Genomic DNA, 15,129 nt, shown 5'->3' with positions numbered 1-15,129 from the left:
CTTTTTTAACGCCAACCCTTTCAGTATTCTGCAGACATTTCCTTCCCCTATCCCAACGTAACGTGACAATTCGTTCACTGTGACGCGTCTGTCAGCAGGCACCAATTCGTTAACTCTCTGCACATTGTCTGGAGTGTGTGCAGTACGAGGCCTGCCGCTACGAGAACAATCCTCAATATTGCCATGCCCGCTTTCATCACGTAACCTGCTTGCCCACCGACTAACTGTACTGCGATCGGCAACAGCATCTCCATACACCTTTTTCAACCTCTTGTGGATGTTTCTCACTGTCTCGTTTTCGTAGCACAGGAATTCCATGACAGCACGTTGCTTCCGACGAACGTCAAGTGTAGCAGCCATCTTGAAGACATGATGTGACGGCGCCACTCACGGGAACTGATTGAACTAAGTTTGAAAACAAGCGGAAAGGATGTATCTACACACTGTAAAAGTTTCACACATGCAGAATGAAAACTGTATTTTTACAAAAATAGTGTGCATTTCTTTTGGAGTGACCCTGGTATATACTTTTTCCCAGTTAAAGGCCACTCTTGTATAACTAATTTATAAACACCCTCGTATATCTAAAAGAAAGTCTGCTACTTGTCAACTGTTAGCTGACGGGAGAAACTTGAGCAGTGTCGTATAAGGTCTCACAAATAGGTATCACTTAGATGTAGATATAATTGCAAGTACCCTGTGCCATTTAACTCATAGCGGTTTTGCAGACTATGGTGTAGCAATTAAAAGGATGCTGTAGCTACGGAACAGCTTCAGCTGAGAAGTGGGCAATGACACCTTACTCACCGCGAAGCGCAGCTCCCCGACTGGCGGCTCGGCATAGGGTATCCCACGGAAGACGGTGTAGGTCGTGTTGTAGACGCTCTGGACGACGGTCCCCAGCAGCGTACCCTGCTGCACGGTGACCTGCACGTCCTGGGCCTGCGGAAACAAAGTCACAAGGTGCAGCGTTCCACAGCGAGCATCAGTTTACCGTAATACAGGTTAGCTAACAGCAGGTCCTCAGTTCCGCCATTGGCAAAGCAAAAATGGAAAAAAGAACACATTGACACCGGTGTGTCAGACCCACCATACTTGCTCCGGACACTGCGAGAGGGCTGTACAAGCAATGATCACACGCACGGCACAGCAGACACACCAGGAACCGCGGTGTTGGCCGTCGAATGGCGCTAGCTGCGCAGCATTTGTGCACCGCCGCCGTCAGTGTCAGCCAGTTTGCCGTGGCATACGGAGCTCCATCGCAGCCTTTAACACTGGTAGCATGCCGCGACAGCGTGGACGTGAACCGTATGTGCAGTTGACGGACTTTGAGCGAGGGCGTATAGTGGGCATGCGGGAGGCCGGGTGGACGTACCGCCGAATTGCTCAACACGTGGGGCGTGAGGTCTCCACAGTACATCGATGTTGTCGCCAGTGGTCGGCGGAAGGTGCACGTGCCCGTCGACCTGGGACCGGACCGCAGCGACGCACGGATGCACGCCAAGACCGTAGGATCCTACGCAGTGCCGTAGGGGACCGCACCGCCACTTCCCAGCAAATAAGGGACACTGTTGCTCCTGGGGTATCGGCGAGGACCATTCGCAACCGTCTCCATGAAGCTGGGCTACGGTCCCGCACACCGTTAGGCCGTCTTCCGCTCACGCCCCAACATCGTGCAGCCCGCCTCCAGTGGTGTCGCGACAGGCGTGAATGGAGGGACGAATGGAGACGTGTCGTCTTCAGCGATGAGAGTCGCTTCTGCCTTGGTGCCAATGGTGGTCGTATGCGTGTTTGGCGCCGTGCAGGTGAGCGCCACAATCAGGACTGCATACGACCGAGGCACACAGGGCCAACACCCGGCATCATGGTGTGGGGAGCGATCTCCTACACTGGCCGTACACCACTGGTGATCGTCGAGGGGACACTGAATAGTGCACGGTACATCCAAACCGTCATCGAACCCATCGTTCTACCATTCCTAGACCGGCAAGGGAACTTGCTGTTCCAACAGGACAATGCACGTCCGCATGTATCCCGGATCTGTCCCCCATTGAGCATGTTTGGGACTGGATGAAGCGTCGTCTCACGCGGTCTGCACGTCCAGCACGAACGCTGGTTCAACTGAGGCGCCAGGTGGAAATGGCATGGAAAGCCGTTCCACAGGACTATATCCAGCATCTCTACGATCGTCTCCATGGGAGAATAGCAGCCTGCATTGCTGCGAAAGGTGGATATACACTGTACTAGTGCCGACATTGTGCATGCTCTGTTGCCTGTGTCTATGTGCCTGTGGTTCTGTCAGTGTGATCATGTGATGTATCTGACTCCAGGAATGTGTCAATAAAGTTTCCCCTTCCTGCGACAATGAATTCACGGTGTTCTTATTTCAATTTCCAGGAGTGTATATGAATAACGAATTTTTGTGTCATCTTCATGAATGTTTATCCTAAAAATTGTGTAAAGCGTGCAACTTGCAGTATTTCCACATCTAAAGTACATCAGCAAACACACACACACACACACACACACACACACACACATACAATATCTGTGCAATGAGCATACAGGTTAAGCAGAACTAGTGAATGTGCAATACGCAATTACTGTACCATATGTGGCGTAAGGTCTAATGAACACTCAAATTAATTATTCTGACATCTAAATCGTTCTATGGCTCTTGTCAAATGTCACAGTGTGAATTCAGTGCGTAAAATATCGCCAGCAATACAAAAAATGGAATGTTTACGTCAAGTGTCAATTTCATTTTCCAAGCGCCATTGCGCGCGCGTACGCACACACACACACACACACACACACACACACACACAAATTCGTCAAATATGGCCTAAAAGATAATTTTGAACTCTCAAAGTAAGAGTGCCAATGCAATATTTTATGTGTAAGAACATCTGGCTCGGAAATGACGTGCTAAATAGGGAGTTCACATTTTTAGCTAGACCTAAAATAAGCAATGTAGCAGAGCGAACCTGACCAAGCAGAAAATACTTGTTGGCTAAAATACTATGCTAAGCAGACAAAGGTACAAAGTAATAAGGAGTCTGAGTCACTACCAGCTAGAGGAAGGATGTAATTAATTACATTACCATGTAAATGTTTCATATGAAATAAGGTAAAATGTTATAAAAAGTTTATTTTTCTTGTTGCGCCTACTGTCGTAATTTTAGGCGTGCACGAATCTTTCAAAAAGAGTAACATAATTTTCGTTTTCATTTATTTCATATTACATACCATTAAAATCTATCAGCCATGTTGATGTAGCAGATTAGTTAAACACAGAGTGTTTCGCGAAAATTCTAGGTTGTGGTTACATTAGGGGGACTTCAGTGGTGAAGAGAATTCTGTGAGCGATGGAGCTTTTCCATGGAATTGCAGGTTCTGTCAAAAAGACTGGAAAATTAAAGAATAGGAGGTGAAGTTTTGTACCATTCAGGCAGAGTTTGAAACCATGAGAACTGAATTACGACAGCTGAAGGGGGAGCCGGCACGGTTACTCAGTGTGTTCGGTCAGAGGGTTAGCTGCCCTCTGTAATAAAAAAAAACTGAGTTGATGGGTCAACGACGAGCAGAAACAGGTGTCTTGTGACGTCTGCCCCGAGCAGATACAACAAACGAAAACGAAAAAAATGAGATTTTTTTTTAAAAAAAGGAGGAGGGGCAAAAGAGAAGGGCTACTGGGAAAAGGCAACAAGGAAAAGGACAACCAAGGGAAAGTTTTGTTAGCAAATTCGAAATTCAATGGTGCAATATATATTGGTTGCTGCCGGAATTAGAGAAGGAAGAGCCTTATACAGATTTAGAGAAAGGTAGTGTGCAACACAACAATTTCAAGAAATTTACTGATAAGTGGGGTGAAATACAGAACATGAAAACAAGATTTCTGCTGATGGGTAGCGCTCATGAGAGGATGAAACCAGGAGCTGCAGGAAAAACTGGATGCAGCACATCTGGTCACAAGTTTTGTGAAACCAAGTGCTAGTCTTAGCCAGGTTAGCAGCAAACGTAGGACAAATATGTAAGCATTTTAACAATGATTATCAGGTGTACATAGTAGGGGACGCTGGGAACAGCCTGGCTAAAAACAAAAAATACAGTACTGGGCGTGATATGGACGTAATAGAAGAAGCTATTGAGCACACGAGGATGGGTTTTGTGGAGATTCTGTGGCCCAGGACCGCCCCTGGGCTACCTCTGCTATAAAGCACGTAAACATGGGGCTGAGTGTGATGCTTCAGATGAATGATAAATCTGGTGTTCTTGTAGTTGTGGTTATAGGAAGATGGGGATACACTGTGCTTGTGGCATTCACTTGAATGGTAGGGATAAGGACTAGTTAGCAGATCTGTCAGCAGAAAAGATAAAGGAGGGGAGGGGTACACCAGCACACAAAGGCAAATTCCTGTATTTATAATGGTTAGGCGAGACACAACCTGCAGGAAAAATGCAGAATTCAGACAAACAACGTTAAAGGAAATTACATTGTCAGTGATTCCTTGTTCATGTTATAATGATAGAAGAAACAATATTATCATGTTGCTTCATCAGAATATTAAGGGGGGGGGGGACATTAAATAAAAGAACAATGTACTGTGGGTCCTCGTCTTACGTTAAAATCGTCCACATCTGTCAGTGGCCGTTTTGTCTCACACCGTACACTGCATCAGGCCAAAACCTAATGCTCTGCTGTGGGCTCCAAGAGTGTCACGTTGACGTTTCTGCAGAGGTCTGGAGCTTATCGGGAACTGACAAGTCCTCTGCATTACTGTGTAAATCCAATTATTGACATCACCGTATTTCTGTTTTATTAATGACCTGCTTTTTCTCATTTCCTTAAACTACAATCGACAACTTCTAGCTGTTCCGTCATAGAAGTATTAAAAAGTTATAACCATATTTCTGACCTAAAATAATTCTACAGAGTTGTTAAGAAATCTCATTTCGTTGCCTTTCAGTTGTGCATTCAGAGTAAATTTCTTTCTTGAGTGACGATCTGTCTGACCAAGCCGTTAAGGGTAAAATGGTTCGTTGTAAACTTTATGTAAGTAATACTTTGTTGCCTGTTGCCATTTCAGATGAAGATATTGATGAATTACTAAAAACGTCAACGATGCCTGTAGCATTTCGGAGTTGGCCGTGGACCTCGAAACTGACAGTAGTTTACAATTTCGCGATCTGAACATTAAGAAGCAGGGTAGTAAGCAAGCATTTACCGTCTACAGATAACAGACAACTAATACTGTGATTCCTAATGATTCATACTCTCCACAGGTTTGTTAAGAAGCAGTCTTCCCTGGTCTAGTGCCCAGAGCAGTCAATATGCCGATGACCAGGAGTACAAAAGAACCCTTCAGTGCACGGTGAGCGTCACATTTGCATGAAAATTGTTTTTCACTGGCATTAGAAGAAAGGGTTCATTTGTGCTCTGAATGTCCAGGTGTGTATATGATCCTGAATATGACTGGTCCTAGGCTTTTGTTAGTCTTAAGAATGGAGATTAAACTCTTTAAAATTGATTATGAGTTTGTTCAAACATAATCTTTTTAAATTGATTATGTTCATGTGTTTGTTCAAACATTATCTTTTTAAACGTTCTTATTGTGTTGATCCACTTATTTTACTACTGCTAAACTTTCTGTAGTTCGTCTTGAATTTTAACGTTTATGGTGCTTGAAGCATGTTAAGAAAGATTGCAGGTAGCTTATAATGCCTTCTGGTTCCCTTCAACTGATTGTATTGAACCGAAATTGGCTACATATAAGTTGCAAGCATTAAAATTCTACAAGATAAAGCGAAATTTTTGTTTGACATTCCTGGACATAACCTTCTATTGAATATTAAGTTTTATTACTGTTTCCTAAATTCAACTAATTTGATTTTGTTTTCACTCCAAGACTGGCTTCATAAGTGTCAAGCAGATTTCCTTTTAATTATGTCAATGATTATTTGCCAGTGACATTTTGTAATTTTTTAATATATGTGTGTTTTAGATTTTGCATGTAACAGATATGTCTTAATGAATTCTTTGAAAGTAGCAGTTAGCAAGACCATAGGGGCTGGTTATTTGGAGGTTATGCTGTTCATTGAGTGCTGTCATTTAGGAATTTTGTAAATTATTCAGACTGTTATTTGCTGATAATTTATTGTTGAATAAATAATATATAATTTATCTGAGATCATCTGTGTTTGTGTCCACAGTCCTTCCACGACAGAAATGAGCGTTCTTATGTTTTGTCCAGTAGTTGGCTAGGATAGATCAACAGTGTACAGGTCACCACTGGGTATTTGGAAAATTTTCATGAAAACGTCTGATGAATCATTGTACTCCCATTTGTGCAGTAGGAAGAGTTGTTGATTTGTGGCGATTTTAATGTAAATTTCTGGAAGAACTCTGACAGGAACAATAATTTAGAGGTGCTTATAAGTTGATATCACTTATACCACAGTTGCTCAGTGCAGTAGTGCCCTTCGAAATAATTCATTTGACAAAGGAATGTTAAAGAGCCACAAGCCTATCTAGTGGTAAACAGATTGTCAGATCACACGATTAAAAGTTAGTAACATTATATAACTGAGTTCCATATGCAGTTGGGAAAACTGTAAGAAAGCAGTGAGACCGATAAGTCACAAAATTAAAGAAGATTTTAAGGAAAGCTTTAAATGTGGACATGGGATGAAGCTTACAATGAGCCTAAATCCAACTCTAGATTCAGCTTATTTGTTCATGAGTTTGTATCCACTTTTGATAACAGTTTTCTTAAAAAGATAATTAAATTTAATAATGATGTGCCATTGAGGAAGCTACGGATCACTACAGGTATCAGAGCCACTTCAAAATGGAAAAAGGACTTGTATAAAATAGCCAGAATCCTTTTTATTATAAACAATACTCTGATATATTGGGGAAAGTTGTAAAAAATTAATCTTGTCTGAAACTGACAAATCAGATAATAAAATAAAATTAGTATGCAATGTTGCTAAAAGGGAGACAAGGAAAGGAGTCATAGAAGATGATACTATTTTTATTAAATAGAACTGGAACGTTGTAGAAGACAGTTCTTTTGTAGCAGATATTTTTAGCAATTACTTTTTAAAAATATGTGAGAAAATTGGTGCAAACAGTTCAGAAGAAAAAGTGAAACAATATACTGAAGATGCAGAGAACATTTAATGAAATAAAAATCCCATGCCCTCATATGAAATATAGAAGCTCGTCATGACTCTACAAAAGTAAAAGTTTATAGAGGATGGATAATATCTCCAATAAGACATTAAAAAGATGTGGGCCTGTAATATGTAATATTGTTAGTCACTTACCTAGTGGCTCATTAATGCAGAGTGTTTTTCCAGCAAGATTGGAGTATGCCATTCTTTAGCCAGTCTATAAAAAGGGTGACACTGCAGATGACAATAAGTACCACCCAGTGTCACTTCTCACACCAGTTTCTAATAATTTAACACTTTAATATACTACAGGATTGTTACACAACTGTCTAGTAACAGAATACATCACTGTTTGGATTTCAAAACTGCCGTTGTACTGATCCAGGTATTTATGCATTTACTGTGTACTTAGTAAAATCTTTAAATGATAAGATATCATCAATTGTGATCTTCTGTGACTTATTGAAGACATATAATAAAAATAGCAGGATTAATATTTTGCCAGAAATGTGTATTCTTAATTTTTTATTGCGTTTTACAAAAAGCCATAACTCAAATTCGAATCATGCAATGGATTTTAAAATGTTATTGTAGTGTTCTAAGATGGTTGTAAGTAAAACAGCATTATCGACACCTATTTTCAGAACTTCAAGTCCACAGAATGTCCTTTTTGACCATTTATTCCAAATTAAATTAATGAGGCTTTCATTTGCTTCCTGTGCCTTCCCATGAAAACAATTTCTCAGTAAATCAGAGAAATCAGAGCTTGTAAGAAACCTGAATGCAGGCTTAATTGCATTTATGACGGGTTCCAGTAATAAGTGTTTACATGAATACATCCCATTTCTTCTGTTCTGCTTAAACCAATTGTCTTTTGGACACAGATTATGCATTGGTGTTGGGTCAGTGGATAGTTTCTGGGAAAAAAATGCCCACACAGTAGGTCTCAATGCATCTAAGTTGTTTATTTGTTTGCTGATAGCTCTCCCATAAAAAATGAAAGCTGTGCGGGATTAGCCGAGCTGTCTAACTCGCTGCAGTCATAGACATTGCGGCTGGTCCCAGCGGAGGTTCGAGTCCTCCCTCAGGCGGGAGTGTGTGTGTGTTTTTCCTTAGGATAATTTCGGTTAAATAGTGTGTAAGCTTAGGGACTGATGACCTTAGCACTTAAGTCCGATAAGATTTCACACACACACAAAATAATGAAGAGAACCAATTTCTTTCAGAGTAAGGCTCCCTTTCGCTCCTAATGATTTTGCCGCCTCAAGCACCTGACCTTTCATTTCCTTCAGCAAGTGGCGGAGACTACCACCAAGCCTATTTTGGACATGGCCAACACACTTCAATTTTTCTACTGTAGGGTTGTTCGTTTTTTATCTGTCATAGTTTTGTAGAAAGAAAAGTCCTCATCACCAAAATATTTAGTATTTCTAACACCATACTGATACTGAGAGCTGGAGAAAATCCTCACAACTACAGAGGCCTCCCCGCTCCTGCCTGAACCACTATAAATTTTAGAACATGTTACTGCATGCTTTCCTTGCCACAGTTTCTCATTGTCAGACATTTTTCTTGATGCACATTGATGGGATTATTTAAACGTAATTTCTACATCTAAGACTTTACCTGAGTCAATGCCAATTAAGATGCGACCCCATGTGGAGATGTGTATTCCTTTTCATCCAGGCCCCATCTACTGTAACAAACGGGTCAGTAACATCTGCAGGAGATAAATATCTACCACAGCATTTATTTCTTTTTGGTTTATTTCCATCAATTCTCCCACTGCTTTTTTCATTGGAGTTTCTTCATTTATTTTTTCAAACCTCGTACAAGTTAGAGCCATGTTCAGGAAACCACACAATAAATTACCTCCTTCCCTACCCTGTCCAAGGCATCTCAGAGCATATGCAATACTAAAATTGCTTTAATAGGTACCACTGGCAGTTTTTTTGGAGAAGGTGAATGAAAATTTGTAGCCACAGGAGTTACAAATTATGATAACTAGCTACCCCAATCTTCTTTCACCGGCAGCAGTCATGCAGTCCGTATTTTTGCAGCTAACACATGAACATCAAAGCTTTATAGCTTGGCAGAGAATCTCTAAATCAGTAAGCCTGAATCTAGTGACATCCATATCAAGATCACTCATGCATGTGTACAATACTCCTATTGCAATTTTTGATGCCAAAGCCAAGAATTTTTTCTAATGCTGCTATCAAGAAAAAATTTACACACAATATTGATCAAATACTGTAGATTAAGAGAATAGTGTTTCAGAACAATCGATTTTCTAGTCCCAAGCCCATTACGTACCCCTGAAGTTTATATCATGTGTGAGGTTCAGCAGGTGTCTGGTTTAGTTCTTATTTAAGTGACAGGATGAGAAAGTTACCATAGACAGTATGAGTAATACAAACAGGGCTTGCTACTATTCTTGCTTTATGTTAATGATCTGCCATTTTATTTAAATCAGGAGGTGGAATTAATCCTGTCTGAAGATGATACAAACATTGTTGCAAAACCAAACAAGGGAGTAAATAATAACAGTAAATGAAGTAACTGAATGGTTTTGCACAAATGTAGTGCCTTTAAAGTTTGAAAATAAAAAAATATGGTTCATCAATTTATGTACTGTACAAAAATACACATCCCATTAACCTAGTACATCATTGAGAAATAAGAAAATGGGTAGAAAATTGTATGTAGATACGAATACAGATGAAGTCTTAAACTGGAAAAGCAATGTAGCACACTTGAGAAAACATGTAGCTTTAGTTACTTTTGTCATAAGGACAACTGGAAACTTTGAAGATGCAGAAGTCAGTAAGTTAATGAATTTTGCAAATTTTCTACATTGATGTCTTGTGGAATAATATTCTGAGGTAATTCCTCTATGTGTGGAGTTCACACATCTGCAGGAGATAAATATCTACCACAGCATTTATTTCTTTTTGGTTTATTTCCATCAATTCTCCCACTGCTTTTTTCATTGGAGTTTCTTCATTTATTTTTTCAAACCTTGCAGACATCTTTTTAAGCAGCTAGAAATATTAATGAGAACTTTACAGTAAATTTATTCACGTATGAAATTTGTTATCAGTAATCAGTCAATGCTTGAAAGTAATAGCGATATTTATAAGCACAAAACTAGAAAGAAAAATGATTTGCATTAGCCTTTAATGAATCTACTTACTCACAGAAGTTGGTGAAATAAAATGTTTCACATACAGCAAAAGTATTTTCAAAAGTAGATAAAATATGTTTCTCTTTAAGAACTCCTCCTATACCATCCTGAAATGACTGAGAACAGATAATTACTCTTTTTTTTAAAGAAAACACTTGTAAATGGCCAGAATTAGCCGTACAAATACATTAAAAAAAATTTTTTTAGTTGTGTATAAGTGTCCTATGTTGTACTGTTGATGTACTCCACATCATTGTTATGTCATATATGGAACAAGAGACTAACTAACTAGCTAACTGTATCTACTTATGTTAATACCCTAACAAAGGGTCACTATAATGTTTGGCTGACATTGGTATCGGTTTTAGAGACGAGTTTTTTATGAATTTATACATGGGAGTATCATTGTTTAATTAGGTAATTCTTGTCAACAAGTGAATTCTAAGCTCTCAGTTAGATCAGTTGTAGTGCTCATGTATGTTTTGCAATTCTGTAGAACAAATTTTTACGTATTTTGCTGAATTTAATATATGCTTTAAAGTAAGATAAGTAAGATACAAATGTTGAATTTAATTTATTTTAGTGGTGCTGATAAGTGACTCATGTGTAATTAATAAGTAGCATACACAGTTCACATGTGGCAATATTTAATTTTAAGGATTTGCAACTTGTGGTATAATAGTCGAACTTCTGTAGTCAACAAGTACTGCTTCATCTGTAAGCTTTATTAGCAGTTCCAATACACAACCAATGTGTACTGTTTTTTAACCTTACAGAACTATTAAGTTCTCACAGTAGTAGCTTCTGTTTTGTGCTTGAAATCTTACATATATTAAGAAATAATACACTTTTATTTTTTTTGTAAAGATTGAAATTTCATTCATAATTAGAGATTTGTAGTTATACCAGCATATTATGGCAAGCAACCTGTTTATGTATTTGTGTGTGTGTGTGTGTGTGTGTGTGTGTGTGTGTGTGTGTGTGTGTGTGTGTGCAGTTAATATCTTTACTTATTATGATAAATAATTTTATTACAGTGGTAAAGATTGTATTTTTGAGACGTTCCTCTATCTTGTTCCACCATTCTGTTTGATTGTATTTCATCTCCGTCTTGCGCTACCACTACCATCTTTGTTCATGTGTGTTTGCATTTGATGTTTGGAGTATTGCAAAATTATACCCACACGTTGCGAAAACATGCAGTGTATGTGATTCAGAACGATAAAGTTATTGTCAAAACACCTTCTTTCTTTCTTCCTAAAAAGGTGTTTTCTTGTGGCTAAGTGAGATGTGAGTGTGTGCTTTTTGCGTCATGTATTTTCATAAGATTTTTGGTGTAATTTACACTGATCAGGCAGAACATTATGACTACCTACCTAATAGCTGATATGACCACCTCTGGCAAGGATAAAAGTGGCGATGTGTCGTGGCATGTAACCAATGAGGCCTTGGTAGGTCGCTGGAGGGAGTTAGCACCATATCTGCACACACAAGTCATCTAATTGCCGCAAATTCCTGGGAGGTAGGTTATGATCACTGAGATCACTGACGCCACGTTCAATCACATTCCAGATGTGTTAGATCAGGATCAGATCTGGCAACGTGGAGTTCAGCACATCAAATGGACCCCGGAAATCGCCACCATGTTCCTCGATACAACCCATCACACTCCTGGCCTTATTATATGACGCATTATCTAGTTGAAAAATGCCACTGCCATTGGGAAATATGATCGTCATGAAGCAGCGTATGTGGTCTGCAACTGGTGTACGATACTGCTTTGCCGTTATGGTGCCTTGAAAGTGCTCCACTGGACCCATGGATGCCATTGTGAATGCCCCCAGAGCGTAATGGAGCCTCCATCAGCTAATCGACGTCCCTTAGCAGAGGTGTCAAGGAACTGTCCCATAGAAGACGACGGATTCGCGCCCTCTCATCGGCATGATGAAGAACGTAGCGGGATTCATCTGATCATGCAACGTTCTGCCACTGCGCAAACGTCGAGTACCGATGGTCATGTCTCCATTTCAGTCGTAGTGGCCGATCTGGTGGTGTCAACATTGGTACATGGATGGGTCGTCGGCTGCAGATGTCTGTCGTTAGCAGTACTCCGCCTAGCATTAAAGTCTGATGTTAGTTCCACCACAGTTACCCGCCTGTTCTGTTTTACAGGTTTGCTCAGTCTACGACATTCGACGTCTGTAATGAGGAGTGGTCGCCGAATACCACGACATCTTGACGTGGTTTCACCTTCGTTTCACCGCGTGTTGAAGACACTCACCACAACATTCCTCGAACGCCAGACAAGTCGTGAAGTTTCCGAAATGCTCGTGCCGAAACTCAAGGCCATCACAATCTGCCCTTAGTCAAACTCAGATCACGCGCATTCCCCATTCTAGACATGGACAGCACGCTCACTGATATTACATGCGCCGTCATATGTCTGATTAGCAGTCATTCCACGCCAGGGGACGCTGCTATTCCTGGACGGTATTTAAATCAATAGCAGGTCGGTGATCATAATGTCCTGGGTGATTAGTGTACTAGCTGATTATTTGGAATACAGTTTTAGAGGGCCCTGGCACCACGGTTCCAATTGTTAAATATTGTAACATTACTGTAAAGTTTGTTTTGGACATAATATCTAGTAGGCCTATATCAAATGCAAATAAAAATCAGTATTAGACCGTTAATAGCATCGGTTACGTTTAGTAGCGTAGAATATGGTGCATTATCTTCATACCTTATAAAATGGTGCTTGCTAAGGCGAAACATTATCTAAAAACCTGTAAACACTACAGGTGATGATTCGTCCTATGATCCAGCAATAGGCCGGCCGGAGTGGCCGAGCGGTTCTAGGCGCTACAGTCTGGAACCGAGCTACCGCTACGGTCGCAGGTTCGAATCCTTCCTCGGACATGGATGCGTGTGATGTCCTTAGGTTAGTTAGGTTTAAGTAGTTCTGAGTTCTAGGGGCTGATGACCTCAGAAGTTAAGTCCCATAGTGCTCAGAGCCATTTTTTGAACCAGCAATAACGTACCCTATGATTGAAATACTAACACCCTTTCCCTATTTTTTATGTGAAGATACCATTGCGACACCTGACAAGCTTCATAAAACAATTTAAATGCTGTAATGTTTTATTTGGGGCTTTATTGTGCATGTAATTAATTACGTCCTTCACTAATGATTTAGTTCCTATTTCTTTGTTTGTTTGTCTGCTTAGCTTAGTATTTTACCCAACGTGTACTTTCTGCTTGATTAGGCGCGTTTTGCTACATTGCTTTCTTTAGGCATTGCTAAGAATGTCAACTGCCTTTTTGGGATGTTATTTTTTAGCCAGATTTGTTTAGACGTAGAAATAACATTGGGCCACTTAATTTGGAAGTTCATAATCATGTTTTGGGCATCAGTTTGATGGTTGTGTGTGTAGAAAATAACATTGTGACATTTGAAATAGACATGGCATTTTTTGTACTGTTGATACATTTTTACAGAAATTTTAGCTGTTGAATGAAAATTTTGACATTTGATAAACTCCACAGAAGAATTTAGAGGTCTATTGTGCCTTCTACCACATGTGATGCAGAGATCAAACTTTCTTTATTCGAAAGTGCTACTGTTGATTAGTGGTCACTGATATTATAGTCAGTTGTAGACTCTGCTGTTGCTGAAGATCATTTGACATCTACAGTTCTGAGTTGTTGATTACGAGTGCTATTACATGGTCAATTCGTTCAAGGCACTGTCATGAGGTAATGAGTTAGGTGTCCTCGTTCCTTTTTCGTGTAGTTGCCATCGAGAGTGTTGAATGTATCTCCTCAACAATAGTTGCAGGATGATGTATGAAGTCCAAATATGGGCTCTGCTAGAAGGTTTGATCACCTTTATTTTTTAATATATTAATTGTTAAGGTTTGCTGAATGTTACTTGTAGTTGATTTGCGACATATACTGGTTTCAAGGTAAGGATTGGGAAAATAAGAATCTTCTATTCTGTCTTCTGCCCTCATCTTGGTAACCTCTCTCCTCTTCGTTTCTTGGTGTATCTTCATATCTTCTTCTTTGGAACTTGCGCTTCTTGGGCATAGAGATAGGATTTGTTGTTCAGTAAATTACTTGAAAGGATTGCCAGTTATGTCTGTTATGAGATATGAAGTTTGAATAGATCACAGAAGTGATAAATCGGCCATCAGATATAGACTTGTCCATTAGGTAATTAAGAGAAATACTCGGTGTTTGTTTTTCCCAGGTGGTCGTGATGATAATGTGAAGCTTAGCTTGTTTCCTGTCGCTATTGTTGTTGCTAATGACGTCTGCTTACCTTCCTTACATGTGTGCATCCCAGGTGTCCTAATTGCTGTCTTTCCCTGACCCTTTCGGCAAATGGGGTGAGGCACATTCTTGAACATCCACCTGCTTCGTTATCCACCTTCATGTAAGGCGTGAGGCAGTGAATTCTTTCCTTCGGTAGTTGGTTTGTTGCTGACGCCATGTTGCGCAATCGTTTACTCTAACTCAGATCTGTAGCTTCCCGTGACTTTGCGTTTTTAACATCAGCTTGGCTGCTCCTTCCTTACCCAGACATTAGTAATGACGTGGCTCTGCATCATCTTCACCTCTTGACCACTACTTACAATTTTCTTTACATGAATTTTACAATACAGTTTACATCACTTAATTACATAGATAATGCAACAATATGAGCTTACATCAAGTAATTATATAGACTTTTAGATAAATATTTGCATAAATGAACATGT

General features: G+C 40.0%; 1 protein-coding gene across 1 annotated transcript in view; it reads right to left on the bottom strand.

Moving 5' to 3' along the window:
* Nucleotides 1–14,861, bottom strand: part of LOC124788742 (para-nitrobenzyl esterase-like) — a 61,814-nt gene extending 46,953 nt beyond the window's left edge. The window contains 2 exon segments of the mRNA XM_047256024.1: nucleotides 804–942; nucleotides 14,691–14,861. Of these exon segments, the coding sequence (XP_047111980.1) occupies nucleotides 804–942; nucleotides 14,691–14,861 (310 nt within the window).
* Between the last annotated feature and the right edge of the window lie 268 nt (nucleotides 14,862–15,129).

Source organism: Schistocerca piceifrons, chromosome 3 (genome assembly GCF_021461385.2).
Source record: "Schistocerca piceifrons isolate TAMUIC-IGC-003096 chromosome 3, iqSchPice1.1, whole genome shotgun sequence".
Lineage (NCBI taxonomy): Eukaryota > Metazoa > Arthropoda > Insecta > Orthoptera > Acrididae > Schistocerca > Schistocerca piceifrons.
Note: the sequence above shows the minus strand (reverse complement) of the source record. Positions and strands in the feature narration are given on the sequence as shown.